Source organism: Zosterops lateralis, assembly GCF_965231275.1.
Source record: "Zosterops lateralis genome assembly, chromosome: 5".
Classification (NCBI taxonomy): Eukaryota; Metazoa; Chordata; class Aves; order Passeriformes; family Zosteropidae; genus Zosterops; species Zosterops lateralis.
The window spans coordinates 23,182,041-23,209,251 of record NC_139766.1 but is presented as its reverse complement, the minus strand read 5'-3'; the positions used below and the strand labels follow the sequence as shown (position 1 = coordinate 23,209,251).

The following is a 27,211-nucleotide window of genomic DNA, read 5'->3' as shown; positions in this document are numbered from 1 at the left end:
CCTGGAGTGGTGCACTTCAGAACAAGTACATTTATCCTAAGATCTCTCTAAGGTGACATCTCCATGCAGAGGGAGGTTTGTAATCTGGCTGGGACTGTTGCTCCTTTGCATAGGCAGTTAACACTGAGTACTAATGTGTGGCATAGGCAGCAGCATCCTTTGTTCTCTTTAGTAGCTCCAGTTTTAGCTTCTGAGGAGTTCCTATAGTCACATGCAGTACTTTGACAGTAAAGGGCATACAGATTTTTAGCTCAGATGCAGGTTATTTCCATTGCAGGAATGAAACTGAACTGAATTTCATCTTCATTAGAGCTAGCAAAGTTTGTTCTGGCAAGCCTAAAAATGATCAAGCCTCGTGGAGCGAAGATGAGCCAGTCTTTTTACTTTCTGCTTTCTCATTCTTTGTGGCAGGGTGCAGCCAGAAAGCTGTGTGTTCCTTCTGGGCATAAGGCAGGTCAAACTGGCCTTTGGAGAAATGAGTCTAGTTCTGCAGGTGGACAGCTGTACTCTGGGGCTATTGGTCTTCATTGCTTCTTGAAGACAGTTCCAAACATAATTGCTGGAAGTAGGCAGTGGAAGCGGGTAGGCAGCAGATCTCTTGCAGCTGAATAGAACAGCAAGTGAAAAATGTAGGCAAGGGGCTGGGTTTGTACTGTGTAGAAATGTGATTACAGCAGGAGGATTTGGCACCTGTCAAGGATGTGATTTAAGGCAGGGACTAATGCTGCTTGGTATGACATTCTAACTGTTGCTGTTATCCAGGTTATCTGATGTAATTGTAACATGTTTAAATTACAGGAGTTGATTGGTTTGATCCGACACACGAAGATACCCATCATTTGTATGTGCAATGATCGCAACCATCCTAAAATGCGCTCCTTGGTGCACTACTGTTTGGATCTTCGTTTTCAGAGACCCCGTCTAGAACAGATCAAAGTAAGTAGGCTGTGGCTTTATGGACTGCACTGAATTACCATCATAACTTCAGTTTTCATGTGGCAGAGTTTATTCAGAATTGGATACACCACTTAATGGATCATCTCAGTGAGTAACTGCTTCTCAGAATGAATTGTCTGAGTTTTTCGTCCCAAACCCTCTTGGATTTTAGATGTCTGTCTTAAGAATGTATGCAGAATAGGTTTTTATTAACAAACATGCTCTTTTTTACACCAGTAGTTAATGATGGTTTATGTTTGTGAGAGAAAATTTGAGCTATATGTGGTTTAAAAATTCAGAAAAATATGCAATGCTCTTTCATGTTTTACTGTCAGTAGAACAGTGTCGGTTTCATGTGTCAGTAGTATATTCTACTGGAATTCATAGGAATTCTCTAGTGACAGTTTCTCAATTGTGATTACAGGGTGCCATGATGTCTATTGCATTTAAAGAAGGTTTAAAAATTCCTCCACCTGCTATGCAAGAGATAATCCTGGCAGCAAATCAGGACATCAGACAGGTCAGTACCCATTCAGCATCAGTGACTATTCAGATAGCAGATTATGTACATTAATTTCAAAGTATTTGAGCAATATTTTTATGTATAAGATCAGGCCGTTACTGCTGGAATCTTCCATTTAAATTCTGTTATGCTACCAAATTTTAAATTTTGTTCTTTAGGTTTTGCATAATCTTAATATGTGGTGTGCAAAAGAAAAATCACTGACTTATGATGAGGCTAAAACAGATGCCAGCAGAGCCAAAAAGGACATCAAACTGGTAAGTGTCAAACACTGGGTTGGCTTTTACTGTCATATTCTGATATAATCACTAAGCTTTATAAGCACTTTTTGAGCTGAAGCACTGAATAAAAGCCTTAGGTGCCAGAAGCTATCACATTTGCCACAAGTAGTTGAAGAGTAGTATATCAAGGACTGAGTACATATTTTGATATACTGGTCTCTTATGTAAGATACAATTATGAAGCTCATTCTTCCCATCCTTTCTTCTCTGTTAAGGAGTTAATTCTCTTAATATTAAAAATAAAATACAGTTCTTAAAGCTGGTAAAGTTCTAAGGTGGAAATACTGAATGTGGAGCTTGTATTGATATCAGGATACTCCTGGATATTTATTTAGTTGATACTGTGCTGCGTCTAATATTTTGTGTTGATCTTCTAGCTGCTGACTTCTTGAAATGTCATTTATTTAGGGCCCTTTCGATGTTGTCCGGAAGGTTTTCGCTACTGGAGAGGAGACTGCTCGTATGTCTCTTATAGACAAATCAGATCTGTTCTTCCATGATTATTCACTAGCACCTCTCTTTGTCCAGGAGAACTATGTGCATGTGAAACCAGCTGCTGCTGGGTGAGTTACTCCAAACCCTAAACTGACAGGCTTTTTTGTTACGGAGTCAAAGTAGACCAAAATCCATCTGGATATTTCCACTTTGTAATAAAGTCAACTTCATTTTTTTCCAGAGGTAATTTAAAAAAGCACTTGGTGCTCATGAGTAGAGCAGCTGATAGTATATGTGATGGTGATATCGTGGACAGGCAGATTCGTAGCAAGCAGAACTGGAATCTTCTTCCAACACAGGTGAGCACTTAACACTCATTTTATTCTTTCAGGGGTGTCCAATGTTAAAAGTGGATCTGTGGAAATTGATTTTTCCATATATGATCTGTGTAGTTCATACTTGATGTAGTATTCTCTGTTCCACTGGTGATCAAAAGGGTTTCCCATATCCATATTGTTGAGCCCATGCTGCAACATGAAATTAAGTCTTCTGAAACTTGGAATAGTTGGACTGTCACAAAGCATAGAAGCACATGGTGTGTGTCACTTGTGCTGTTACAAGCCTGCTCTGTCCTTCCTCTCACCAGGGCAGGATTTCTCCCAAAGCATAGAGGACTGAAGTTTGGTCACTGTACTTTTTTTAATGCTCACTGAAACACTGACAAGATTTGTGCTTAAAGGATTATGACTGACATTGTAGGTAAAAATTGGATGGCACCTCTGGAGGTCATCTAGTTCACCCCCTGCTCAGTACACATCCAAAGAGCTGAATTGCTTAGGAACATAGCTGACTTGATGTAGATTTGCAGTGTTCTTTGGAAATGTCTCCTTCACCATGTCTTTGTGTTGGAGATCACTTGTTTGTGTGAAGTATTTGTCTGACTGCAGTCTAAATTGGACATGAGAAAGGCCATGTTTTGGGGTTGAGGGTTTTTTTGAGTTGTGAAACCCAGATAATTTCACTGGTATTTTAGAACATGGTAACGAACAGGGTGGTACAAGGGGTGAAGCTGGAACCCAACAGGGATTGACCAGAAATAAGCAATTGAGAGAGTTCTCTTAAAATAAACTCTTTTCACTGTGGCCCTGTGTTGAGTACCCTTCTTCCCTGGGGGCAGTGCAGTGCAGGGCAGTGTGTCATGGTGTCCATGAGACTTTCCGTGTGATCTGAATTTGGCATATGTTTTACTTTTTCAGGCTATTTATGCAAGTGTTCTCCCAGGGGAGCTGATGAGGGGTTACATGTCCCAGTTTCCTGTCTTTCCCAGCTGGCTGGGGAAATTCTCATCCACAGGCAAACATGATCGTATCATTCAAGAACTGGCAATGCACATGAGTCTCAGGTAGTACTGACATTTCTCTGATACTGTTTTTTCTTGTGCAGTTCTTTACCTACCATTAATTCCTTGAAAAAGTGACACATTCATGTGTTCTGTGAATGTGTTCCTATGTTAATGGTGACACTTTTCTCAGTGCTTAGTTTGAATGTCAAAACTGGAAATGCTTTTAGTATAATCACAAGTACCTTGCATTTTTCTTTTTTCCCCTGAAGTTGTTTCTCAGTTAGGGATGTGTTTCCCCAGACTGTTTGCTGTTCAAATACCTTGCATTGGTTATTTCCTAATGCAGGTTTGGCAAACTTGTAGTTTGCTCTTAAGGCATCTGATTGTTGATTTGCTGAGGGCCTCCTTACCTATTTGTTCTTGTCTTTAGAAGTCAGTGGTGCTGGTTGGACAGATTTACTTACTTAATACTATATTTTCAATTTGATAAAGAACTCAGACATGCAAGAGGACAGTAAATATGGAATATTTGTCATATTTGCGGGATTCACTTGTCCAACCCTTGAAAGACTTTGGAGCAGATGGTGTACAGCAAGCTATAACATTTATGGACTCTTACTGCTTGATGAAAGAAGATGTTGAAAATATCATGGAAATAAGCACATGGGGAGGCAAACCCAGTCCTTTTTCAAAGCTAGATCCCAAGGTAAAATTCACAAGTGATTTTTTTTTGTTTTCTTCCATATCTTAAAAAAGAAATCCTGGAATAATTGCTATGGTATGGATGTGCTTTGGAAAGGTTGAAGTTGGTGCAACAGCTTAACCATAATTGATAGTAGGCTTTGTGAATCAGCTGTCAGACATACCACTAAAACTTCAGGGCTAAGTTCTAAAGATCATCAGGCTGTGCTTCACTCAGGAGTCTTACACTTTTTGTTCCCAGTGTAAAGGATTACTGGGTGTGGGTTGTGTTGTGGGTATAGAAGCAGAACACAGGAAGGACAAGGGAAAACTGTACCTTTCTAGAGACAAGCTCTGGCTCTGAGGTCTGTGTCCTTCAGGCTCAGCCCTGCCTTTCTTACCATCCTGCAAAGGAAGAGGGACACACAGCTGCCTGTGTTACAGTGCAGGCCCTGCATTCAGAGGCTGCCTTGCAGCTTCCACCTTTCCCAGTCCTGTTAGACAGAGCTGCCAGACCTGGGGTGCTTTGTGTGCTGCTCTTACAGTGTCCAGCTACTGCACTCCAGTGGTTGGGACCCTCACCTGGTAGAAGGTGAACTTCAGCTCAAGTTGCTTTTACAAACCAGGCAGATGTGATCTGAACCATGATCTCCCTCATCCAGGTCAGGTGCTCACGGAAAGAGAAGAACCTGCTGGTAACTAAACCTACATTACTATCAGGTGTCTTCTGTAGTCTGAATATGCTGTTTAGTCTTGCAAGTGTACAGTGCTGCTGAAGGGGACTCTGGTGTGACTGTGCTGAAATTATTGTAGGCCTAAGCAAGAAGCATCTGAAGATGCACACTATTGAGATTATGTGGGACTTGTTTAAAATGAGCCTTCACTATACAGCTCTTAAATACTTTCTGTCTCCTTTTGAGAGTGTTGTCTTCTATGTATCTTTGCTCACATCTTTCCAAAGGAAAGTTGCTGTGGAAGCTCTCAGTAAGTTTGGTTAGCTAACAATCTGTGGTTCCTAAACTGATGATCAGTTTCCTTCCTTCCACCCTGCCAGGTCAAAGCAGCTTTTACACGTGCCTACAACAAAGAGGCACATCTGACTCCATATTCACTTAGTTCTGTCAAGGCATCTAAAAGGCAGTTGGGATCTGCAGCGACCTTAGATCTGAGTGAAGACTTGAATGTGGAAGAAATTCAGTCTGATGAGGATGAACAGGATACTGTTGACAGTGATGCAATGATTAAGGTGATTTAATTTCCTCAGTATTAAACCACCCCACTGAAGTGTTGGGGCTTTTTTTTGTTTTTAGTTACCTTTTTGTGACTTTTAGCATCATCTTAATGAATTAAGAAAAAAATCATAGTAGATATTAAATAATTAATCTCTCAACTTTGAAACTTTTAACTGGCGTTAGTATGGAAAAATCTTAAGTTACTTTCATCCATTGTCTTATGTTGGACCAAAGTGAGACATCACTTTAAACCTATGAGTTCTGCATCCAATTCCAAAACTTAGTGATATTTCAAGTGTTGATGAGGATAGCGCCAGGCCTGTGACTGTGGTTACTACAGATGATAATTCTAGTAATATCTTTGTAGGTATCACCAAATGGGGAACTGTGGTCAGCCCTTAAAACTGAATATTGTAGTCTGTATTCTCCATGGCATTTGGAAACTTCACATTTGAAAAGGGAGGGAAAGAGGTGGCTTTTTCCTTTAACACTGACTACATTTTGACTTAAACTTTGGTCAGGTTGCAGCTGGATTTTAAACTGTCTGTCTATTTCTGTTTGTAGCAAAAAAAGGTGAAGTCTTCCAAGCTGCCAAAAAGAGAGAAAAATGAAGAAACAACAAAAAAAGAAGGGAAAAGAAAAGAGAAAACAAGACATTTAGAGTAAGATCTTGCTTTGGACACAGCTTTGCTTATCTAATTTCTGCCAGGAACATGAAATAGATCCAGTGCTGCTGCTGGGAAAGTAGAACCAGTGCATTGAAAATGCTCCTCTTATAGAGGTGCTGTAGCTCTTGTGCTCTCACACAATGCCCTGCTGTGCTTACTCTTGACATGGTATATGTTACAAGCTATAACTGTCCTTGTGCAACAGACACCAGGTGCCTAAACATGCTGAAAATGTCATGTTACCTGGTATTTGTGCTGAGTCTTCCTGGGACTTCACTGCTTTTTTTTTTTAATATAGATCCCCTGGCATTATGTGGTGAAGTCTTGTAAATAGTATGTGATGCAAAAACCCCATACATAAATGGCCTATTTGTACATTATAGAAATTAAGCAGTATATAAAATGACAATAAAATGTTTCACAGGACTCTTTTAAAGCTTTGGTTAAGTTCATGGAGTGTTCTGTCCTGCCTCCCTCCTTTATTCCACAGTTTTGTCTTTCCTTCACTTACATGAACATTACGTGGCATTCCTCTTTTCCTAGAACTTCCTTTTTGTTCAGTGAGAGACAGAAAAGCAGTGAGGAATTTACTTCCAAAACTTGAGTAGCTTGTACTTTTACAAGTTACATCTTTAATTAAAACCAGAAAGGAATATTTAAAGAGTAAAAAATGTTTAATTGAAAATATTTATAACAGTTCAGAACTGATACTGAAAAAAAAGAACAGTAGGGAGATGGTTTTTCTTTTTTCATTACAAAGATGTCCCTGTGTTTTTTCTTTGGTGCAGATAAAATGCAATATGTATTAATTATCAGTTTTATTACTACAATAAAGCAAAGTACAAAATTTATCAAAAACTAAATAGTTAGATATCACAAAATAGAAATTACATGGCTGGTATTAGGCTTTTCTGGGGAAGAGATGTGTGATGTAGTGATAGAGCTTTCCTTGCTGCTTGCCAGCCAACACAAGCAGTTCTGGAAATAAACAGAAGTGGTTAATTATATTCTTAGATATACTGTGAGAGCAGATCAGGAAAAATAAAATCAACTCAAAATTCCCCAAAAGAACTTTAGTGCGTTACTCTGACCTACAGCTGAGTTTTCACATAAGGTATTTGCAATAGTAAATCTGGCTTGAAATTATTAACGTTATTGAGGAAGATTATTAACTCATTTTTGGTTACCATTGGAAAAAAAAAAAAAAAAAACCACAACCAAAGTCCTCAATCTAAGTCTTTGGTCTAGACAGAGCCATACTCTCATTCTTTGAAGTATGAATATCTCAGGCCAACTTGCTGTTGTTATCCTGGGATAGATTCTGTTAAATAGGCAAGTTAAGATCATGTAACATACATTTTAGATTTGCTCCTTCCAGTTCTATCCCCTTTTGCTCTCCCTCCCTACACTTAAACCCATGCTGGAAGATCTGGAAAAGTTTGGATGGTGCTGAGATCTCCAAACTGTTCTATGCTACTCAAGCACACCTGGTGTTCAGGAACATGTCCCAAAACAGAACAGATTGTGGATGTTAACGTGGTCATAGGTTAAAGCCCAATTTAACAACCAGATTAGTTGCAGTAGCAAAGCCTACTGGTGTTTGCATGCCTGAGAGCAAATTGGGGCTAGAACTGGGTCTCAAGTTATCTGAGGCAGTGACCCAGGCTGTAAGTTAAGATTCCTTACTGGGCACAACTCCCAGAGTTGTCTAGAGTGAACCCTGTTAAGTGGAAAGTACAGACTGTAGGACATACCTGAATTTATTGGTCCTCATCTTCTAGTTTGAGGTACTCTGTGCAGTCATTTATTTTCTTAAGATCAACAATGTTAATCCTTTCAGAACACATGGGACACATATTTTCAGTCTGTAACATGCTGTTTTAAAGGAAGGGTAAGTGGTCAAAAGCTAAGTCTAACATTTTTCAAAGGAAGTTGGGCCTAAGGCACAAAGCCTAGAGCAGGGTTCTGACCAGTGCTATGTAACAAGTGCAGGACAGAGCAATGGCTGCTTCTGTCTATGTTTGCAACAGCTGAGAGCTAACGCACCAGGAAGGCAGCTGTTTGCAGCATTGAAACATATAACAAAGGACATTTTAGCAGCTTCAGAGTTTCCTGACATTGGAACAGAGCTATCGCATCCTGTTGTCACATGTGATTATCAGGGACAAGACATTATTGCTGTCTTAGTCTGTACCAAATTCTATGTGCATTTTGTTTGTTTTGGTGATTGCTGGTATGCTTGTGTTCCTGCCCTGCCCTCATCTCAGGCCTTCTTCCTGGACTGAGCTGAGAACTTACACAAGCTCACCATCCATCTTCATTTTTGTTCCTGTTGGAGCCCTGCATCACTTGCCCAGTTCTTTATCACAGCCTATCATTTTGGTCAACTTTGAAGCAATGTTCCGTGAGCGTCTTAGATGTAACTACCAAGTAAGGGGAATTCTTCTTCCACCCAGCCCAGCTGTTGCATGTTTTTAGTACTAAATGATCCATTAGCTGCTTAAATACAAACAAACATCAGAATACTGCAATAGAAAAAAAATCCCAACTTACCTTTTGAATTCTGAGTAGAGGGCAGGAAAGTCACAGTGTGGGCAAACTGTCCAGTCATCACGTACCATGTGCCGACCCTGCACACAAAAGCTGCAGGTAACTAAGGGGCAACTGCTGCTGCCTGGCTGCAGAGGGTATTTACTTTCCAACCTTATGGAAATGTTATGAAATGGAAATGTTATGAAAATGTCTCAGCAACTGAGTTCTAAGATCTTGAATTAAAAGCCTCATATACGTGTTACTGTAGCTTGATTACTGTGTAAATTCTGTAAATAGAAACAGAGCTCTCAGAGATGCAGTGTTATCATTTGCATTCCTCTTTTAAAAATGGGAATCTAAGAATATACTGAATTATAGTGTTTAAAATTATTTTCGTTTGGCAATTCTAGAATGTTATCTGTAGATCTGTATCCAGAGCTGTACCTGAATCTGCTGGCAATTTTGGTGTAGTAAATGACATACCAAAAATACCCCCAAAGCACCTGAGCCCAGTTGGTCACTCAAGTTTGTGAGCCTCCCTGGCCTTTGCCTCTTTACTCTGTATTTTCTCTTTTTTGCTACAGTTTACTAGTTTACTTTTGATAGAATGAGTTTCAATACTATAAAAACACAGCAGCACTTTGAACTATACTGAGAAATTTATGCTCTAATACAATATGCAACAGCAGACTGTGTTGACACTGATTCTCATTAGGTATTTGAAAATGCCACAGTCCTGATGTCTACAAACACCTGTGACATAAACAAACTGTGGCCAAGATGGAGCCTAAATAAATACTGTGTAACATATATTAACAAGTACACTGTGTTTGGCTCATAAATTTATATTTAAAACTCTTTGTTTTCCTAAAGGTATTACTTCTAAAGTTTACCTGTCATCTTATTCTGCTAAACCAACAGAGCAAAAGTACCCTCACATAATGGAATATTAATTTTTTGTGAGACTTAATTCTTTAGTTTTAATAAAGAATGTTAACTCTTTTTGTTTCCTGTTCAAGTAAGTTCTTTTTTCCCTGCAATTTTAGTATGACAATTCACGTGAACCCAGTAAAAATTGTTTTAGTTATACAGTAGCTGTACAGTAACTTCTACCAGGAATGTATGCCATCCTTACCTTTTCAGTACACTCTAAAGAAACAAAATATTAGAACTTCTCATTTCTGTAAGGATGAGTAATGTAAGAAATGCTGAGGTCACTGCCTGAACCATTAGCCTTGGATGTGCTTAAAAATACCCCAAAACAGCTTTTTGAAGTTTTGTTGATTTTTTTTTTTTAATTATTTTGTTCAGTTGGTTGGTTTGGGTTTTGAATTTTTTTTTAATGTGAAGTTTGGGTAGCTTAGGGGAGGAGGGGTGTGCCCTCCACAAGCTCCTGTACATGGAAAAGGAAAGAGGGATTTCTGTTAGTTTTCTGAGCACTTGAGCGCCATGGCAAATGGCTGAACTGGGAAAGCCTCAGCAGCACGAGCCGGGAGCCACACTGCTCTCCCAAGTGCACCAAATGTATGTGCTGGGGATTCCTGGTGCTGCACCTGCCTTCTCAGGAAGCTGAAGTCTCCCAGAATGACTTCCTGAATTTACTTTTAGGTGGCAAGTGAGGACACTCTGTGGTAGTCAAAGACAAAAAAAAAAATTCGGCCACAGATTAGAAAAACCCATAAATGCATAAAAATATCTAGCTGGGATCCACTAGCAAACTGAAGTTCAAATGAACTTATTTTTAAAAGGGAAAGCAGCTTTGCCTTTACTGTCACAGTGCAGAAAGCACAGCAGACACTCACAGTTGCAATGCAGTATGGAAGGTTGTTTTTACAGCTGGGACACAGAAGATCACACTCTGGGAGCTGGAAAGCACAGTAGGGACAAGCTGTTGTCGGCTCTTCTGTCTCAGTTGTGTCCCGACGTCTAAAACATAGATACAGCTGTGAATAAAACCCTCAAGCTGTTTGAACTTACCGAAGCTGTTTTACAATGTCTTTGATATTTAGTAAGTATTTTTCCTTTGAGTTACTTGCACAGCTTCTAGCTGCTATTTTACATTCCATCAGCTCCTTCCTTTTAACTATCACTCAAGCTTCATCACAATTATATCAATTCAGAAATAAGTAATTTTCCATCTAATTAGAAACACCACCACCTTTTACAAGGTGTAACAGATCTTAATACTTTATAAGATTTCAAAACTTGGGTCTATATATATTGACAATAAAGCTATGGTTTCTTTGTTTCAGAGTTTTTCTTTGACAGGACCACAAAGAACAGGAGTAACAAAAAACTGACTTTCTGGTAGGATTATGCAGCTTCTAACTTCCTCCAAAAAGGCTGTAAAAAGAATTTCAGAGAAACACCATAAAAAACAGTATTCATAAAAAAGCTATGTAAGCTGAGACTCTTCAGGTCCTGAAAAGATGTAACTGATAGAAGGGAAATAAATAAAATATGGAGATGTTTAAAATCATAAATGACACAGAAAAGGGTAGATCTCTCCCAAGAGGAGAACTACGAGGCATCACCTTAAACTAGCTAGAGACCAGTCTTGATATAATGGAACTTCTCATAGGAGTCAACTCTCATTAAATATTTACATGACTTTAAGCAGAGGGATTGGATAAGCTCACGGAGAGCTTAGAGACTTAATAAATAAATACCTAAACCACCCTTGAACTCAGCAAGTCCCTGAGCCTTGGTTAGAGACTAGTAGAATAAATGACAGAAGTGTTACATATGCCTGTCCTGCTCTTCTACAATTACCTATGCTTCCTTCTCTGGCAGAAAATATTGTCTAGGATCAAAACAAAACTTCAGATAAGGAAGAAAATGTCAGGAATTCATATATTTTATTTGCCTTCTGATTCTTTTTAATCTTACCCATTTAGTCATCTAAATCACAGAAGAGCACAATGCTGCTGCTTTAGTAGCCAACGGGTTTGGCTGTGGATTCTCAACTAGAAACCAGCTAAACCTGTGTGGCTGCACTTGTGTCTGTATGAAGAAGATGGAAAACACTATTGCTGCTTAGGAAGCATTTTAAATGCACATTGCATTTAAGGCTTATCACATTCAAAGGAAGTCTTTAATTCTCAGAGAAGGGTGGGAAATGGTTCTTAGCCTTTCAAATATAAGACAGTGAAATAATATGAAAACAGTCTACAGGCTTTATGAGCAAAACCAGCATTGCAAGTAAAGTCTTGAAATCATGTGCATTCGATTAACATCACCTGACAATTGTTTCAATTTTCTTTTTGTATTTTGGATCTATTTTACTCCGATACTCAGGTCTCATCAACATAGCAGCAAAACTGAAGGCTGAGTTTTTCAATCCTGCTCGGTGACACTCAATCACAGCTGAAGTCAAGATTGGCACAATATCTGTGATAGAATGAAACAATGATGTCAAATATTTATTTACCATTATTAATGTTTAAAACCTTTGAGCTAATACAGCTGGAAAAGTACTGATGAAAAAAGACTATTTTTCTTCTTTGTCATGGAACACAGTTGCACAATTTGGGCCATTCTTGGAACCATATATAAGAAAACCATGGTTCCACTTCTCACTGCCTCACGCTCCTGAAGTTCAGCATGGCAGCAGAAATGTTCTGACTTTAACCATTTCTCCCAAATCTGGTCTGCATTCTTTAAAGTCTACTTTTTAGTCTACATTTTCCATGTACCCAAAAATAATTTTTAAAAAAGATAAATTAAAATTTTGTGATAAAGTCCCAGAACTAGTCAGTTCATTACACACAATCCTGAGACTGTGTGTGGGTGAGGCTGCTCAGTACTGCAGTAATGTGAGGACAGATTAAAGTGCTGCTGAGGATCCCATCCTGGAGGCTGTGTAAGGAAGAGCTGCCTGGAGGAGGTTGCAGAGCACACTGTGTAGTTACACACTGTTGCTGCCCACAGGATCACAGGGGGAGGATGAACATTGCAATGCACTGCTGATTAATGGGTTGCCTGCAGAGCAGAGCTCCTCTGCTGTCAGCACTTACGTGATGGGAACTTGCTGATGTTGTTGGCTACACGTATAAGCATCCGTGCTCCCTTCATGTGATCACTCCGTTTCACATGAATCTGGAATGCAGCAAAGAAACCACATTTACTGCAGCCATTGGAGAGTAATTCCTGCAGGCTGCTCTTGGCATTCATTCATCCTGCTGCTCCATGCCAACAGCTCCTTCATGAAACTGAGCAGAGTTGGACTACAGAAGGGACCAGAGACTGCAGTATGGCTTTTTCCCAGTCTTTCTGGCCTTCAGCCCACCACTTGCAGCTCTTGCCTCACTGCTGGTAGAGAGGGAGGCTACAGCTGGCTGTGGAAATGGATATCCTCCTGATGAGCATCAGGTTAACTAGTAGAAAACATTTGAGCCCCTGCTTAATTTCATTTACAGAAAAGTACTGATCTACTTATGGATAATTACCTCAAATACAACAACCACCACCATAATAATAAATAGTTGTACTAGTAGCGTAGTATTTGTAAGCATGAATGCAAAAGAAAAACAGGAAGCCATATGTAATTTTAAATTATTCAGTATTTAAAAAAACAATATGCTCCTCGAAGAGGCAGAAACAACTATTCATTGTCCTCCTGAAGCTTGCTGTTAGCATGCACTTGGATTCTGAGATACAATCTATATGACAATATAATTTATGTACACAGAGCATACATACATACAGTTCAATAAATCAGACACTGTGTAACTTACACATAAATTCAATTCCTCAGTTACTTACCTTCACTAAAATATAGCTGTGTAGAATCATGAGGTTTGTAGCCATCTCGGAAGAGATTTTAATCTTCTGGGTCTTTAACTCTGAATACATACTGAAAAGAACATCACGTGCATTTCGATAGTTTCCTTAAAAAAGAAACCCCAACAATTAAAAGTAAATTTAATTTTTCATAACAATATCTTTACTAATGACATATAGGGAAGCTAAAGTTATGTTGATCCTTTGAATAAAGCCATTGCATGACAATTTCTTTGGAAAGCCATAAGCAGTTGCTTGTCACAGTATCCTAAACAATATCAGCCTGGAAGTTAAAAAAATCCCAAAAATTACACTGGGAGAAGTAATCTAAACAGTAGCAAAATATATATGATGGCAATTTAATATAATGAACTTTAAAAGTGGAAGATGTTTTCAGAGCATTTAAAGTTGGTTTTTGTTGGGTTTTTTTTGTTGTTGTTCTTCATGTCAGATATTGAAAAGCGACTTTTTAAATGTCAATTTAGCATACTTCTACTTGATCATTTGCCTTGCCCCTGCAATGAAACAAACCCAAAACCTGTAAAGGGATAGTTAAAATTTGAATGTAATTTTACTAGGTTATACTGCTTCAAGGTTGCTATGCAGGATTGTCCTGAAACCACAGGATTTCATTAAGTTATCAATGTAGCTGAAATCAAGTAGTGTTTTGCAATTTGTCTATTATTGGTTGATTTTTTTGTGTTTTGTTTTCGTGGTTGTTTTTCTGGTTGTTTGGGGATTTTTTGCATTCTTAGAGGCTGAGAAAGTCATACTCTTTGCAGCTGGAGGCATTTAAAGGAAATTCCAATTGTTTCAGAGAACATTTTCCTTTGCCTCCCTATATTTTTCTTATCAGGAGATGTTTTTACTCTACAGAGCAATTTGTAATTTTTTTTATACACTACAATTGAATCGAACTGTGAAATTTGTGTGAGACAGCTAAATATCACTTCAGGATTAGTTGCTGGAAAACAACATTACTCTTCTATATTGTATTACTGACTCTCAGTATAACAGTCATGAAATCATGTGATTACATAAAAATAACTTCATAGAAAACTGCATTAAAAATGGCATATCCAAAGGAAAATACCATGCAGTATGACTTAAAATTATCATTAGGTGGATTTTTAAGGAAAGAACAAACTATATTGGTGCAAATTTCACAATCAAGCTCACTGAAACCTGCTGAAGGAAGAGGGGGCTGATGTAAAAGTGCCTCTCCAGAAGGAACAATTACTGCAAGACTGGTGCTTTTAGTGAGACAAATACTGTGCTTCTTATTACAATGTTGCAGAACACATTTATACTACTAGGGAATATGAAATACAGGATGGGACACTGCTAGATACAAATTTTCAAATTCAGAGAAGCTAGTAAATATTTAAATCTTTGAGCCTTTGTATTTCCTGCTTATATAACTAGCACAAATACATTATTCTCTACTATGATGGATTGGGAGATTTGCTTGCAAAGGGTTCTGGAGGTTTTTCCACTCCTTAGCCCAATGCTGAGGAGCAGTCCATAAATGTTAATTTTCCTGGGTTATTCCCGAGGGTGCTATTTTTCCTTTATAGGTTTTTCTCTTACATAATTGAAATGAAAAGCAAGAGTGTTAGGTTAGGGTTGTTGCCATGGCTACGGAGGAGAGTGAATAATGGAGGTGGCAGCTATTTTGCTTCTAGCCCTCTCTCTTCTTATTTTTTTCTATTTCTAACTTTAGCAACCCATTACAAAGGAAAACCAAGTTTAAAGTAAGCATATGTCTGGTCCTTCAACAGAAATCAACTCCTCTGCCCATTTTCCACTGATAAAAGTCAGATGCTAAGACTAAAGGTTCAGTACCAAGTCAGAACCATATGTAGAAATGGCAGTTCTATGACTTGTAATAGACTGAAAGGTAAAGTTACAGGCTGTCTTAATCACTGTGTTTATTTGAATGTAATAAAGAACACAGATATTTTCCACAAGTTTCTTTTTCCCCAATATTTAATATACAGGTGTGAGTCCACAGGTTTTCCCTAAGTCTACTTCCAGATTCAAAACTGAACTTGAATATAATTAAAAGCACATGTCTTCTCTAAGTATAATCCTACACAAATAACAGCACCCTAAGTAGGGCACTTAAGGAGGTAGCATGAGAGATGCCATCACACCAAAGAAAACAGGCTTACCTGAACACTGCTCCTCCCTGGCAATTATTATGGCAGTTCTGGCAGCATCTCGGTACTGCTTTAGGGCCATGTACAAGCGGAACAGGTACTTGGCATCCTGAATGAGATCATACAAAAGCAAGTAATACTGACCAAATACATACTGCTGTATTCTCTTTCTTGGCTTGCTCATCCCACCACCACATTCTCCAAAGAAAGCAGACAAGCTTGCTTTGTGAAGAGCTCTTCGTATGAACACGCCTCAGCTATGCCAACAGTCACCTGCGGGGTTTGGCTGTTGCCCACGCACAGAAAACCCACGCCGAGGGCCCAAGGGAGTCCTGGTAGGTGCTGCCCAAGCCCTGTCAGGAGGGATGCAGAAAGCCACAGCCCACTATGCACATGGAGAGTTGTACAGGGGAAAACCAAACAACTCCAGCTGTATGGGCATTTATGGTGTCAGAAAAGAATCCAGGGACTCCTTTTAGAAATAGAAGTCTTGCCAGAAATGCTTCAATTGCATTACAGATCTAGATGCAAACATTGCTTAGTGTGGATGCAGATGACAAAATCTGACCCCCAATGAATGTGTTGCTCTGGGACCAGATGGTAGACATCCAAGACAGCTAAAAAATTGAAAATTAGGGGACAACCAGCTAATAAGATGCATAAAATTTATAATTTGCTATACCAGGTACTTTTGATAATTATATAACCTCAATAATGGCAAATGTAGCAAACAGTTCACCCAAAACCTGGCAATCTAACAGCAGGCAAATTAGTGAAATAATTTAAAAACAGAACTAAAAACAAGATGGCAGTAATGTAGAAAACAAACATGAGTTCTATTTTTGTAAGTGTACTCAAATGTCTAGAAGACTAGTGTCCTAGGGTGACTATGCTTGTATCCCCAATCATCTGTTCTGTGTGCTCTGTACCTCTAAGACTGGTTCTGGAAGTGAGTAGAGAAAGAAGAAGCGCGCAGTTTGTTTTGAAAAACTGTTCACTCCTCTGCACCTCTTTGTCCTTGGACTGTGTGTTCATCGGATGCATGGACAGCGGCCAGAGAGGTTTTTTCCCTTTAAGTTAGTCTAACTAGCTGAGGCAAAGAAGCTTCCTGGAACTGGTTTTTTTCCCTTTTCTTGGGACTGTTTAGATCTGCTCTGGACTGAAAAAACCCAGAGGAGCACCAGGAGCTGTACCCGTGGCCCACTGGGGCCTGGACCTTGGCATTTTCCAGTGCCGAAGGGACTGGGACTGATAGAGCTGAGCTGACTCCCGGCAAGGACTTCTCTCAGTTTTGCCATCTCTCTTTGGAGCAGCGAGAGGTTTAATTGTTTCATATTATTCATTTCTTATGCTTGTGGGCAGTTTGATTGTTAAATAAATAGTTTTTTCCACTTTTCTCTGAGGAACTTATTTTCCCAGACTGGCTGAGGGGGGAGAGGCCATTTGAGTTTGCCCTCCTGAGGAACCCCATTCGGAGATTTCCTCCCAAATTTGCCCTAAACCAGGACAACTAGTAAAAAAATACCAATTACAGAAAGAATTGGTCTTTGACAACAAATCAGAGTTGGTTTGGTCCTTAGAAAGACCTCCAGAGTAAAAATACAAAATAAAATACAGGAATATAAAGGAAAGAATAGAAAAAGTAAATAAAAAAATATTCTATTTATTGCTACTAAAGAAGTAGGAAAAAAAAAAAAGCAAAACAAAATGACCTTGCTTATGTTGAAAAGAAAATATTAAGGGAAAAGAAAACTGGGCAAGTGTCACTATTTTATATCATTAGCAGTGATTTCTAAAATGGGGTCAATAAAAAGTAAAGCCAGTACATGATAATCCTATAACTAGTAAATTTGGATTAAATTAAGCTAAATATTGTATATAATGGTATGGTTCCAACTTAAATGTACAAATAAAAAAAAAGACACTGGCAACTTTATGGAGAGCTTAGCAAAAAAATCCAAACCAACCAATTCTGCTAATATTAGTAGTAAATCCAAATATTTAAAGTGTGTATTCTATGTTAAAATGGTATAAAAATTACTACAACAATAATTGTATTTATCAATGTTGTGTTATTCTCTGGAATACTGTGTCAGTTTTGTATGTGAGTCTCAGACACAGCAAAAAAAAAAAAACCAAAACCAAAATTCAAGTGAACAGAAATATTAAAGATATAAAGATATTTCCTTGTAGAGAAGATGACTGCAAAGATTAGTTCGTACTTGAGAAACAAAGAAAAAACTACAAAAAAACCAAAAAAATCACAGAAATGAAAGTAAGAGAGAAAGAATTACACATGGAGAGAAAAAAGAGAAGAGAAAATCTTCTTTTTAACTTGAAATACAAGGAAAAACATTAAGTGACCCTAAGTAATTACTGTTAAACTAATGATGGAGCAGAATTTTAAGTAACATATGATGAAAAGTTTGAACATTGTAAGAATTGTAACTTAATGGTTATCTGGATAATGAAGTAACTGCAATTACTTATATTAACAGATATTATTTATCCACTGTAAACTGCTTATGACATAATTCTTCCCAACTTCTGACATCACCTAATGGCCATGGATGGCTATTCCATTGATGAGCAGCAGAAAGCAGCACTACATCCCCATCCAGGCTTCTCCCCTTTCTCCTGCTGCAGCAGGAAAGGATCCTGTCCCAGCACAGGGACCAGTGGTCTCAGGTGGTATTTGCCATGTTCCTAATTATATTTGACTTAAGTAATATATTTTAAATACTTACACCCCCAAAAAAAGGGAAAAAAAAAAAAAAAGGGAAAAAAAAAAGTATTTCAAGAAAAATTAGTCCCATATTTTACTTTCATACTCCAACCTTTAAAGTCAGTAAGTTAAAAAGTAGAAAATGCAGGAGAGAACTTTCTAATATATTTCCTAAGGTCTTTGGAAAATTTATTATTGCAATCTGATTTGATATTAGATATTCATACTTTGAGTTTAATTTTTATTTTTAAAATATATATACTCAGAAAATATGCACACAGAAAACAGCAGAACCTTGCTAGTTAATGCTCCCTGAGAGTGCACATGACAAATTAAGAATCTTTATATGTTGAAGTTAACAAACACAATAGTTGACATAATCACATATCTAAGAAATAGTTCATAATTAGTCAGACAATAGTGTAGCAAAATTTTGGTGAGCATAATAGTTTTGATAATATGGCACTTCATTCAAATGCCACACAATTGTTGGCTGTGAAAGATTTAAAGCATTCAGCCTGCTGTCAGTGATGATCTGGTTTGAAGATTGATGCTTGAAATGATGAGCAAGTTTCTGCTGCATGGCTACTATTAAATTCACTCTTACTTTCAGCTTTACAAAAATGTCACAACATAGAAGCTTCTATTTTCTAAAAACAACAATATCTTGCTTGACAAGTTCAAGAACAGTCTCCATAGCATAATGAAGATAATGGTGTTTTTAAAGTAGTTTTTAAAGCAAATACGTATGATTTGATAAAGTAAAATTTTGTTACTCACTGAGAGAGACTATGGTAGATTGGATTAAAGCATTCAGAAGAACAAGAGAGAGCTTTTAAATAGGAAAACAAAGCTCTACACTGAAGTTCAAAACAATGTTAAATACAGCAGTAATGGCATTCAAAAAAATTCCTAAGTCTTTTCTAAAATCTTTGGAACCTCTTCACCATGGAGATTATACTGTAGCTCACTTCCCTTACATAGTCCCATGGACTTCTTTGAACAAGGCAGCTAGACTGCTATTCTGAGAAAAGATACCAGATGCTACTGTTTCTCTCTGCCCATCTTCCAGCATAAATACAAAATTAGTTTTGCTTACACTGATACTGCATAGATTTTTCACCCTGTGCTTCCAAATTCCCTTTGGGTTCTTGCAGTTGAATTCTGTTTGTTTTGCTTCTCTCATAATTTTATTGAAGTTCACATTTTTTATTAGACGTAAAGTAAGACATAAATAATAAAGAGGTAGAGGTTTGGTTTGGTTTTTCTTTTTTTTTACCTTTTACAAAAGCAAAGTTTGCTTTGCCATCAAATGGCCAGTGTCTCAAAGTCTAAAATCTCAAACCCTTAATCCATACAGAGAGGAAAGAGACAGAGTTTCCAATTTCCTAACAGAATTGCAAACCACAGCTGTAATATTAGGGGTGAAATCAGCTTACTACACCAAGCCCCTGTCAGCTCCATAATTACCAAACCTTACTGCCCTCAGCAAGGCATAATTTATTCTTCCATATATATCATACTGCACCCGACCATATTTACAATAACTTTGTATGAGACCCTAACTTTCTTGACTAAACAACTGATTGCAGACTGCAACACCCTCACCTGAGGTTTGGCTTTCACCACTTAGCTCACATTCCAGGTCTGCTGTAACAGGCAATAAAACTTAAGTGGTTCAGCCACTTAGTTCCATGAACTCAAGCCCAAATACGACTGAATGTACAACAAGCTCTATTATCATCAAAGCCATTCAGAAATCAAAAAGGAGCTGCTAATTTTGAAAATCTGTCCTCAACATTTTATGCCTTACACTGATGTTGAGCACAAGAACTATCGTAGCCTGGTCAACTTTGAGGTTTCAACCTGCATCCCCAACTTTTTACCTTGCTTTCTTCCACCACAAAAGTCAGACCAAGTCTGCTCCTGCAGGAAGAGATCACTGCTGTAGCTCATCTCCAGACATATACATGCTGACTGTCCATCTGGGAAAGGCAACAGCCAGCTGGCAAACTGGCAACAACAAACAGCTAAGTTTTCTCTTACTCTCATCATAAGCATTAATTTCGACGTCCTCTGTCTAACTACTTGCTTTCATAAAGATGACTGAAGAAAAATATTATATCTAAGATAGTTGCTTCCTTTCTTATATATCTGAATCTGGAGTTACTGAGTGAATGACTCATGGAATGATCGTACAAGTCTTGCTCCTTAATGAAAGCTAAAGCACAGTCTGTGCCCACTAAGAATTTTAGGACCAAGTAAGCTCAAGTATCTTGCGGCACAGAAATGTGACACAATAGCAGTGATAAAAATACAATACCTGGGGCATGCCATCCCCCTCTCCCATAAGATAGTCAATCAGCTGATTTTTCAGGGCTTCATCTTTTGCCCGTCCCACCTATTAAAAAAAGAAATTACGATATGAAAGAAGAAGGAAAAAATAACTTACTCATAAGGAGCCTTTCTATGAAGCACTGAAACTAGACAGAATTAGAACATGAGTTTTTTTAGTTCTGTATGTTCAAAACAGATGATTCCTTGGTTCATCAGCTTTGCTATGCAGCAGTTTGCATTTATTTTCTAATGTGTTGAGATTTTTAGACATGTTTAGATATCATCCTTACTGATACAGTCTCCTTCTATTTGAAATCTGTCCAAACATACTCAGTGATGCTGGGAAAACGACACAATACTGAAGGTAAACGTCTCAAAAAGAATTTTATTTTTTATCAAAGTTGCTTACTGTTTCAATTGCCATTTCCATAGCCAAGTTATCTTCTGTGTTTGGACTTTGCAAGAAGTGCCTTAATGCCTAAAATGGTACAGAAGAGAAGTTAAAACTGAAACACATGAAACTCATTTTTCTAATTTTTATCAAGTTCTCTCTCTCTGCATTTTGATAAGACAAGTGGCACACTGAATGCTTAATGACTTTGCCAAATTCTGGTGTACACCTTCACAAACTGTGGAAGATGTACACAGCAATGCGGTGAGAACAAATTAATGATTAATGTAATTAATGTCACAATGTGATTAATGTCATAATGTTTTTTATGTCATGGAGCCCCCCATGCCACAGTTGAAGGAGCTGTCATCTACAATGGCCACAATTTGCAAAAATCAGTCATATTATTTTGGTATGTGTTCAGTATGCAAAAGTCAAACTTTTCATAAGCATCAGTTCACAGACTTGTAACTGATCAAAAGTATGTCAATGAACATACTTCAATTAACGTATTTTCTTTTTTTAAAAAAAGCTTTCAGTTAGGGCACGCAACAGCAATTAAATGAACTAGTTACTCTGCAATCAAGTCTCCAATGGTCAAGGCAATGAAATGTAAATAAATTGCTGCTGCAGATCATGACACTCAGAGATTCATTGACAATAGTGAATCATTGATGCACCTCAAGCTTCTACTGCTGTGAAAAACCTGTGCATGACAATGGATCATTCATGGAACACCGTCTAGATAACTGTAAATATAAATAGTTTGCTTACATTTTTTACCCTTTTAAAAAATATCAGTATGTCACCAGTTAAGCACTTAAAATCTAATATGAACCTTCCTGAAGACTGTATTTTAAACAGTTTATATAAACATTTAACTTTCACTGGATTATCCTTTAAATACTGACCCGTCCATATTGACCACACAGCAAGAAAAATTTCCCCGCCTGAAAATGTTTCTTTTCTGCTTCAAAATACAGTGCAATGCTCTGATAATCTTCATTGGTAGAACTTTCAGAACCTGCAACAGACACATCTGAGTGATAGCAGGGTATTCTTATTAAATAAGATAAAGACCATACAGAAGGAACACATTCCTGTTCTACTTTGTTTTACTATTGACATTTGAAGAAAATCAAAGCAAAACAGACTCAAATTATGTCTTACACATTTGTTTTTTGTATTTAATCAGACTAAATGTCAGACATTAGGAGCTAATAACATAGTGAAATAATTGTTTCCACAGGTTTTACACCATAATGAGATTTCTGTTTTTCACACAATCATAGAATAATGTAATGATTTGGGTTTGAAAGGATCTTAAAGATTATCTACTTCCAAGCCCCGTGCCATTGGCAGCGACACCTTTCACTAGACCATCTTGCCCAGACCTCCATCCAACCTGGCCTTGGAACCCTTCCAGGGACGGGACATCCAAAACTTCTCTGGGCAACCTTTTCCAGTGCCTCACCACCCTCACAGTAAAGAAATTTTTCTTAACATCTAATCTAAATCTACTCTCCTTTAGTTTAAAACCATCCCTCCTCATCCTGTCACTACATTCTCTTCTAAAAAATCATAATGAAATGGCATTGCTACGATCTGAAAACAAATTTTTCCATCATGTCTTGGCAACAATAAAGCAGGGCAAATGATTATGAGATTATCAGCTGAACTGCTTTCACAGTTTCAGAATATGGAAACATACTTGTACAAAGCAAGGCTAGGAGGGCCAATACAACCATGTGGTAGCAGGGAGTACTAGTTAAGTCTTCTCACCAAGACTACATTCTGCTGTACACATGTGAAACAAAGACAGCCACTACTCCAAAGTTAAACTCCTTTTCTATCCACTTAGATTACAGTTTGAGACATCCTATTTTGGACAGAAATATGAAAGCATAAGGAACTGTAGAACAATTGTGGTCACCTTGACAATCATCTGCAATCATACATCTCCAAGCTAACTGTTGCCAAGTTTTTATAACCTTCATAATAAGAACTCAATGTCTAAACACAGAGATTGATTGAAAATATGAGAATTTGGGAGATATGTATGTGGAGCTGATAGGGCACTCTTCAAAGGTGCCTCACACAAATGGAAACTATAAAATTTGGTGCAAATTGACAAGATAGACTCTGACAGGCTTGATGAACTAAGTAAAAGTCAGCTTCTTAGTAAGGTCTCCTTTCCATCTCTCACTGACACAAGAGGAGGCCATGAAGGGTCTTAAAGAGTAGAAAAGGAAAAAAACTGACATGTAAGAAAGGAGCTGGAACCAAGAGAAAAGGAAAAGGGAACAAAAATCAAGAACTGTACCAGAATGCTCTGTTTTGTATCAAGGTCAAAGAAAGGAATTATCTTTAATGGGCACAAGAAAATAATCTAGACAAATGTTTTATCTCAATGGATAAACAAAAAAACGCTGTAGGACAGGCAAGATTTGAAAACCAAGGAGATAGCAAAGCCTAAAGCAAAATCTGGCTTGTAGGCCTGAAGTACACACATTGTTGCCAAATCTGGCCACGACGACTGGAAATGGGGAACAAAACACCCACTGTCTTATGATTTCAAATTGGTTAAAATCAACTAAAAGAACAGCAAAACATAATGCACACAAACTATGAGCCTGGAATACTCACTGATGATATCAGCATAAATCTCCATCTTGTTGTGCTGTTGAGCTAATGTGAAAGCTTCATTATTACACTTGGACAAAACGAGGAACTGGATGGCAGAACCATAGTCACCAAGCTGCAGAAAGAATCTAATCAGAATGACAAATTAATACCTTAGTACTAATTAGCTTAATGAAAACACCAAATGTTTTAGGAAGACAGTACATAACATACATACAAATATGACACACTTCCATTCCATTTTGTATCTGTATTGTTTTAACTAGGGTCCTAAAATTAACTTAGTATAAACGATACAGCATGGCAATTTTTCATTATTGTCAAAACTTACTACTTCAGGTTAACATAATTTTAATCAGAAAGTCAACAACAACAAATAATTCAGTACCTGTTTAGTTGTCCAAATCTTAAAGAACTCAAATCAATTAACTGAATTATACAGTCACTAGCCAAGTACCAATAACCAGAGTCTAATATGTTAGCAAGACTCATAAACTCCCAATAGATGTAGACTTCTTTTTAATGTGCATAACATGATTGTTACCTGGCCACCATCTTTGCTCCTTCAAGAGACTGTGTTTCTCTCACAATATTAACAGCTTTTTCAGGATTATTTAGGTGATCCAAATATAGTCGAATTACACTATCCCATTGTTTTGCATGTTCATAAGCTACCACAGCTTCCGCGTACCTGCAAAATAGTGGTTCCACATCAGTTGTTTTAACTTTGTAAATAACTCTTTATAATATGTGTGAAGGAAACAAAGTATTTTATTTCTCAGAGATTACTTTGTGGCAACTTCCTTCAAGTTTGCATGTAATCACAGTACTCTGCATTCACCATGCTCTTTTTGGTTTCATTTCCTCTTAGGAGAATGAAAGGCAGAGGCAACAGAAAAATATCTATCACAATACTATTTTTGACCTACTCTGCCAGCATCTCTTTTGCTATATATTAAAAAAAAATAATCTCTTCCATAAGAAATCCCTTGGGAGCAAGAGAACAATAAAACCCAAACATGATAGCTAGGTGCACAATTTAAAAAATAAGAACTCTTTTCTGTTCTGTAGACAAGATCAAGAAATTTCTCATTCTCTCACTATGCAATTGACACAAACAGTATTTTCTAGTCTCCTCAATGCAAACATTAAACTCTGGTGCCATTTTATATTTTAAAGTGTCATTATTCTGAAGCACATTTACTTACAGGTAAGGACTAGGAGGAGCTACATTCTGTGATTAAATGTAACCTATCTGAGGCTTTCACTTCAGCTAATAACTTTGCATTATTCAATACTATAGAGGTGCAGCCATTAAGATGTACCAGTAATTTGATTCTAGAACGAAAAAGTTTTCAATTGATTATTCTCCCCTTAAATGACCTTTAAAATCACAGCTAAGGAATTGTTAGAAACAAACTGAACTTGAAAACTCTGCTAAGGGGAATGATGTTCAGTGCTCTGAAACCTTTGATGATTTTTGTTAGAAAGATATTGATGTTTAGACAGGAAAACAATTAATTAGAAACACATCTTTGATACCAGATGAATGTCCTTAGATTATATTTCAAATCTTCAGGACACTAAGTATAAACTTAAGTTGACATATTTTAGAAGCTATTTTCACAAGACTATTTTATGCAAATGTTTCAGTATGTGTTTTAATTTATTTTACAAAATGTATAATAGTAACAACAACAGCAATAACATGTTTTATATTAAAAAAGAGCATTCAAAAGTACCTGCCATCTGCTTCCTTGGCCTTTGCATATTGTAGGTGAATCTTTGGAGATGAAACCTGAGGTAAAAGTTCACCAACCTTTGCCCTAGAAAGACAATATCTGTTTAATAAATACATCTGGTTCCAATTTTTCTCCAGTAAAACTGTCATATTTCTATCAACACTGAAAAGGAGTCTGATAGAAAATTTACCTCAGGTGTTCTTGGATTAACCAACAGACAAAGCACAGCATTAAAACTGTAACCTGAAAGATCTATAAAAACCAGAAAACTAAGCAGTGGGCCTTTCAGGACAAAGGATATGAGAAACTCAGCAGAGGCTGACCTTAAATCTCACCTCTCTGACTAAAAGATGGGCACTCTTGATGGAATAAAATTTTCATTTTTCAAATAAATGCACATAATATTCCAACCTAATCTTGAGACCACTCATATGAAAGATGTCTTACTGAACTGTCCGATCAGTTCCTAATGTGACAAGTCCATAAAATGTAATTAGGCCAGAACTGAGCCCTTAAATCTCTCAGAAAATTGGACTTTTCCAATGGAGACCTTACAATAATCAAATTAACTTAAAAGAAGAAAACTGTGTTACTGGCTACTCTTGAATCATTTCCAATTGTTCAAATACTCAGTCTCAACTATGCATGTTGTAATATCAAGAAATATAATTAATTAAACAGTAACTACACAAATATAATTCCTATATTCAGTGAGCACTAAACTCAGTGTGGATGTGTGCATGTGCACGAATTCACAAAGGACTTGAAACAGCAGGAAACTTTAACCATAGCACACAAAAAAAGTAAAAAAATTATTTCCCATTTACAACAAGACTATATTAAAACAACATAAATTTCTGAGAGAATCTTAAGCTTGAATTTGGAGCAACAAAATCAATAAAACACAGTTAATGAGGCATTTGTACTATTCAGAGAATCAATCTTCTCCAAATAGTAGCCCAGCAAATCCTCCAAAATATAACATTTCCCTGAAACCTGTACTTACCAGTTTTTACACCGGATGTACACTGATGCTGCCTTGTCATAATATTGTCCCTTTTCATACAGCTGAGCAGCTTCTGAAAATTGCTACAATATCGGAAACCATTAAAATAAAATTTCTAAATTAAGATCATAGATAAATTACTAACCTAGCAAAATCACACATTCAGCCTTAACTTATGTTAACTCTTTTGAGTACCTTCATATTCTCCAGTATAGCTCCACAGTCTCTTTTTAGTAACCTACTGGGATGCTTAATGGCCTGGTTTACCCCTCGACGGATGTCTCCCATTCGAATGGACATTTGAGCCACGCCAGCAAGGCAAATTTCATCGTGCTCCTGGTAGTGGCAATCAAATAAAAAGCAGTAAGTATTGATTACACATTAGAAACCCAGGTCATAAAAAACAATGGTGATCGAGCATTGAAACAAACTAACAGAATATTACAGACTTAATAACATTTAATTTAGAGCGGAATTAAAAAATTGGAATTCAATTGAATCTGAAACACGACATCTTAATGTATATTGTGACGATACAATGCCATCATTACTAAAAAGAGATTACCTTATTGTTTCCAGTGATTCCCTTCTCATAATGTGCCAGAGCATTAACATAATCACCCCTAAAAGAAAACTGGAAGTTATACAGACAAATATTTTTAATAGGAAGAGATATTTGCCTTCCTACCACTTCATGTATGCATTATGGATGTATCTGTCTTGATTTACACATAACAACTGCATAGAAGGTTGTGAGGTATGCAAGAGGTGGACAGTTACACAGAATATCATG

At 37.4% G+C, this 27,211-nt stretch overlaps 2 protein-coding genes across 5 annotated transcripts in view; one reads left to right on the top strand and one right to left on the bottom strand.

Moving 5' to 3' along the window:
• RFC1 (replication factor C subunit 1) overlaps positions 1–6,534 on the top strand; it is a 33,092-nt gene extending 26,558 nt beyond the window's left edge. For all 3 annotated transcript variants that reach the window (XM_083861421.1, XM_083861420.1, XM_083861419.1), the window contains 9 exons: positions 799–936; positions 1,361–1,456; positions 1,618–1,716; positions 2,149–2,303; positions 2,417–2,534; positions 3,432–3,577; positions 4,010–4,223; positions 5,253–5,444; positions 5,995–6,534. In XM_083861421.1, the coding sequence (XP_083717547.1) occupies positions 799–936; positions 1,361–1,456; positions 1,618–1,716; positions 2,149–2,303; positions 2,417–2,534; positions 3,432–3,577; positions 4,010–4,223; positions 5,253–5,444; positions 5,995–6,096 (1,260 nt within the window). In that variant the 3' untranslated portion in view covers positions 6,097–6,534. The remainder of the gene's footprint in view (positions 1–798; positions 937–1,360; positions 1,457–1,617; positions 1,717–2,148; positions 2,304–2,416; positions 2,535–3,431; positions 3,578–4,009; positions 4,224–5,252; positions 5,445–5,994) is intronic.
• Positions 6,535–6,658: 124 nt separating this feature from the next.
• Positions 6,659–27,211, bottom strand: part of WDR19 (WD repeat domain 19) — a 39,381-nt gene continuing 18,828 nt past the window's right edge. Inside the window, exons 21-37 of one of the 2 annotated variants that reach the window (XM_083861418.1) lie at positions 26,984–27,041; positions 26,614–26,754; positions 26,419–26,501; positions 25,413–25,496; positions 24,215–24,361; positions 23,674–23,798; positions 21,939–22,051; positions 21,046–21,114; positions 20,623–20,700; positions 15,587–15,683; positions 13,395–13,519; positions 12,647–12,728; positions 11,870–12,020; positions 10,433–10,556; positions 8,652–8,728; positions 7,853–7,973; positions 6,659–7,076 (exon numbers count right to left, since the gene is read on the bottom strand). In XM_083861418.1, coding sequence (XP_083717544.1) covers positions 7,859–7,973; positions 8,652–8,728; positions 10,433–10,556; positions 11,870–12,020; positions 12,647–12,728; positions 13,395–13,519; positions 15,587–15,683; positions 20,623–20,700; positions 21,046–21,114; positions 21,939–22,051; positions 23,674–23,798; positions 24,215–24,361; positions 25,413–25,496; positions 26,419–26,501; positions 26,614–26,754; positions 26,984–27,041 — 1,669 coding nt within the window. In that variant the 3' untranslated portion in view covers positions 6,659–7,076; positions 7,853–7,858. Of the gene's footprint in view, positions 7,974–8,651; positions 8,729–10,432; positions 10,557–11,869; positions 12,021–12,646; positions 12,729–13,394; positions 13,520–15,586; positions 15,684–20,622; positions 20,701–21,045; positions 21,115–21,938; positions 22,052–23,673; positions 23,799–24,214; positions 24,362–25,412; positions 25,497–26,418; positions 26,502–26,613; positions 26,755–26,983; positions 27,042–27,211 lie in introns of both variants that reach the window. The other variant, XM_083861417.1, reaches the window with a different exon arrangement.